The sequence below is a fragment of the Cynoglossus semilaevis genome, chromosome 4, assembly GCF_000523025.1.
Source record: "Cynoglossus semilaevis isolate Cse_v1.0 chromosome 4, Cse_v1.0, whole genome shotgun sequence".
Lineage (NCBI taxonomy): Eukaryota > Metazoa > Chordata > Actinopteri > Pleuronectiformes > Cynoglossidae > Cynoglossus > Cynoglossus semilaevis.
Window position 1 is genome coordinate 15,118,601 of NC_024310.1, and position 4,396 is coordinate 15,122,996.

Genomic DNA, 4,396 nt, shown 5'->3' on the forward strand with positions numbered 1-4,396 from the left:
ATGAAAGAAGGGATTTATTCAAGGTTTGGTGAGAAAGGAGAATGAGCAGTACTGCAGTAAAACACAGGAAGTACTACAATCATTATGTCAAGTTTGGATTTTCATGAACTGTTGTTGGTAATTGATTTTTTTGTCATTCATTTTAAAGAATGAAACAGAAGTATTTGTTTCACTCTGCAACCTTTGTGAAACTCAAATAATAATTATTTCTGTCTATGTTTACGTGTGTGTGTAAATTGTTGTGCAGTGAGTGTGAGTTTGGAGGGAAGAAAGTTTGCCATTCGAGGGAGGCCCACAATGTTTGATAACCATGTCATAAACTGAGACTAACTCGCTCCTGTCAGTGGGTTATTTAGAGTATTAACTTATTATGTCAGAGACCTTTATTTTATGGCTGTAGCTTCAACCGTCTGACAAGGCCATCGTCAGCAGATGGACTGTTTCAAGGCTAAAGAGTCACCTGACCAGAAGGTTTTATTTTTAGGCCCGAACATAAAAACTAACAACTGTGAAGTGATGTCTCTAATATGATAGTACTGCCCTTTGACCCCGCAGAAGACAACACTCTCCTCCCTGATTCTGTCTTAAATTACTTCAGTATAATATATTTCTAAATATGGAACAGGTCCAGGTAAACAGTAGACCTTATGTCTTTTCCCTTTTACTGTGTTTGTGGTTTGATGTGAATCAACGATGACGTTCTGTTGACTAATCTACAAAAGATATACAAAATCTTGCAGGTTGTCTAAAAGGCAGTACACCCTCCTCTCCCCTCTGCCCCTCCTTCACCTGACATATAGGCACATAGCAACAGCTCATGGCAACAGTTGCCATGGTAACACCAAAAGCATCTGCAGGCCTGAAGGACAGGGAGCTGCCGCAGAGAGTGAGGTGAGACCAAATCAGTCCTAACACACACTCACAGACACACAGCCATACACATTTACATACAAACAAATGAATGCACACAGACAGACCAACACACACACTTACACAAACTGAAACTCAAACACAGGCAGACAGACACACACATACACGAGCACCACTGCATCATCTTCTCCCCCTGGTGCTGATGATGTACCTGTAGTTCAGCGATGGTGACCTTGTGGTAGTTCTTCTCTTCGTCCCTCCGTTGGTCCTGTGGAACTGTGATGTTGGCGAGTGCCGTTTCAAAATCCAGAATCTGCTGCATCTGCAGCTGTGCTGAGCTCCTGTCTCCACCCAGCAGCACCCCCAGCTCCACCATGTACTCCAGGTAAGCCACCAGCACCTGGGAACAGGAGGATTATCAGAGGAAATATCCTTAGAATCTGATCAGTTGATGACCTTTCCTACCAGGCATCTGAGTGAAAAACAACTGACCTTTTCATTTGCTGTTTTGTTCAGGTAATAGTCCCTGGAGGGCAGTGAGAGACCCGACTGGTCCACCTGCAGAAGAACAAAAAACACTGTCAGAAGGCTGAAGGTTCACAGACACAAAGAGAGACATCAGAGTTCTAAATATAGGTCTGAGACCAGGGTTTGGGTCTAAGTTAATCATGGTTTAACTTACCTGGATGATATTGCTGTTTGAGTTTTTTGGATCAACACTGACTCCGACACTGAAGAAAGGCTGAGCCCTGTATGGACCAGACACTACCTTCAGAACCTCCATGAAGTTATCTTTGTCCCAGGGACCTGTTATGTTCCAGCCACCGATCTGCAGGAAGGCCACACACTCTTCACAGCACAATCACTCTGTGATTTAAGATTATTTAATACAGCAGAAATGATTTTGTATTTCTTTTCTGATATAATGTTAAAGGTCATTTATTTTCACACTCCCTTTTTCAAACTCTTCATTTTCTAAGACTACACTTTCCTAGGTTTTTGAATGTCTTGACAGTTATTTTTTTCTCTTCCTACTTTAAGCTTTGATGAAACCGTGCTCGTGTCTGAATTGGTCAACAAAATAGTTTTCTTATCGTTCTTACCTAATGTTAGCTACGACAAATGCCAGAGATAACATTAGCTACAACAGACACCACAGCTAATGGTGTCTGTTGTAGCACACTAGCAAAAAGCCTGAAATTAACTTGATATATAACGTGAATATTTATTTTTTTAAACTCCTGTGTTGAAGGACAGACAGAAGCTGCAGGTTCGTCCTCTGTATTGTCTCCTTCCTGATCTACGCGTCTCCACTGTATGTGGCGGGACCACCAGCATAGATAGTCATCTGTTTAGTCTTTCTGGCCACAGCCGAGAAACTGTTGTTCCTGAGTCATGCAGTTGTAGTGCCAGCGGCAGTGGTGGATTAGTGGTTAAGGAAGCGGACTTGGGTCCAGAAGGTTTCAGGTTTGAGTCCACCAGCTGCCAAGTTACCACTGAGGTGCTCTGAGCATGGCTCCGTCCCCACTCACTGCTCCCACTGTTCACTTTGGTGATGGGTTAAATGCAGAGGTCACATTTGGTGGTGTGCAGTGTCACAATGACAAGGAGTTCACTTTCCTTTCCTTTCCTTGTCATGGCGACAATGAATATGAGTTACCTTGATGATGAGGTCTATAAGAGGCTGCGCTCCCAGTTCTTCAATCTTCTGTGTGTTGAGGCATGACAAGTAGTAGGACTGAGTCTTCTTCTCTGCCTCACTGCTGCCGTTAAACGTACCATTCTCTAAGAGGACAGTAAGAAAACAATAGTCACGCTTCTGTCTCTCCATTCATCTGTCTCCACCATTTTGTCTCCACCCGTCTTACCCAGCAGGTGTTTGAGGACAGCCTGGTTCTGCTCCATGATGTCGTTGAATGTGGACCAATGTGAGTGTCCATCAGGAAGTGGGTTCTTCCTCACCCATCCACCGCAGGCAAACTGGTAGAAGTCCTGACAGGGGTCTGCGCTGCGGTCCATGGCCTCCACGATCTGACTGGCCACAGTGATGCAGGCCTCCGACAGACACAGGTCACGACTGCTGTCTGCGCAGCATCACGAGAAAGAGGACGAAGACAGGAATGTGTGTTAAACAGTGATGAACCACCTGTTCTAGTAAGTCAGACAGGTGGTCTGTGAGGAGGGGAGGGGCAGATCGAAAAATGAATGGAGGAAATTAAGGAGGACGGGGAAGAATCACCGTCATATAAATGAGGAGGAGGGAGTTTAAGGGGAACAAGGGAGAAAAGGACATGTAAGATTAGGAAAGAAAGAAACAAAGGAAGTCGGAGAGAGAAGAAGACAGGATAACTGATGTGGAGACAGTGTGTGTGTGTGTTTACCTGAACTAAAGGTTACTCCGAGCACAAACAGACATGCTGTCAGAGCGAGCAGAGTAGCGAGCAGCAGGACTGACAGGATCACCTCCAGCTGAGTTCTCCTGCCCAGGATGTTCACACCTCCTTTCCTGAAGCCTACCTGAAAAACAGAGACACACAGACGGGACAGTAATATTTTTTATCAACACTTTTACTTTCACCTACACAGATATAAGGCTGCACTTGGTGAATAGAACATCGTTGTATGATAAACACATTACACTGTTATTGACAACTGACAACAGACTCTCTAAATGTTGGGTGAGAGTCTGCTTCCTGTCTTAGTTCCAAACCAGTCTTTATCTTTTGTTATTCAACAATACAACTAATTCATTATACCAACAATTACTGTGACGATATGACATCACTCAGTACAACAACAACGTCAAATGGTGATGTTGTCGCAGGTGATATCTTCTTCGTCTGTCCCTCTCCCTTTACATGAGTTAAAGTTGAGATCATATCAACCATGGAGAGAAGACGTCACCAAAATATCTCTGTCCTGATCCACTAAAGAATCTGCCTGAAAAAACACACTCGACACACAACACATCATAAACCTGGGACAGAGATGTAAAAATATGGCAGCAAACACTAGATATCAACAAATACACCTTCACTGTCCTCTCCCTTCACCCTCCTCCCCCTCCTGTTTGTCTTGTTTGTTTGATAAAAACCTCTAGCCACCCCTACAGCTACTGCACCTCTTTCTGGGTGGTGGACCCACACAGAGTCTGTTTCTAGGATTTCATCTGGGATATGTTAGACTCAGGAAATCCCCGTTCACCCTAGAACCATTATTGTCCAGTAAATATCTTTGTCCCTGACTACAGCATGTTGTCGGTTCAAAGTCCTTCTTGTTTCCTCTGCTTTTCCATTTTCACCTCATGGTGAGACTCATGGCTGACGATGAACCTGAACCCTGACTCTGTCTGTTCACTCACTCACCTCCACTCCGTCAGGAGACAGAGACGCCTCAGCTGGTCCGTCAGAAACTTCCTCCTCCTCAAATGTAGCTCGCTTGTAGTTGGACATCTGCAGGGACAGAGACACCGACTGTCAGAAATGTCCACAATCACACAAGTCACGGAGACAACATTTGATCAAAG

The 4,396-nt window shown here is 44.4% G+C and overlaps 1 protein-coding gene across 1 annotated transcript in view; it reads right to left on the reverse strand.

The window, feature by feature from the left end:
* Window positions 1-750: 750 nt before the first annotated feature.
* LOC103378378 (endothelin-converting enzyme 2-like) overlaps window positions 751-4,396 on the reverse strand; it is a 9,055-nt gene continuing 5,409 nt past the window's right edge. The window contains exons 2-8 of the mRNA XM_025055176.1: window positions 4,236-4,322; window positions 3,252-3,387; window positions 2,739-2,954; window positions 2,531-2,655; window positions 1,553-1,699; window positions 1,363-1,428; window positions 751-1,270 (exon numbers count right to left, since the gene is read on the reverse strand). Coding sequence (XP_024910944.1) covers window positions 944-1,270; window positions 1,363-1,428; window positions 1,553-1,699; window positions 2,531-2,655; window positions 2,739-2,954; window positions 3,252-3,387; window positions 4,236-4,322 — 1,104 coding nt within the window. The 3' untranslated portion in view covers window positions 751-943. The remainder of the gene's footprint in view (window positions 1,271-1,362; window positions 1,429-1,552; window positions 1,700-2,530; window positions 2,656-2,738; window positions 2,955-3,251; window positions 3,388-4,235; window positions 4,323-4,396) is intronic.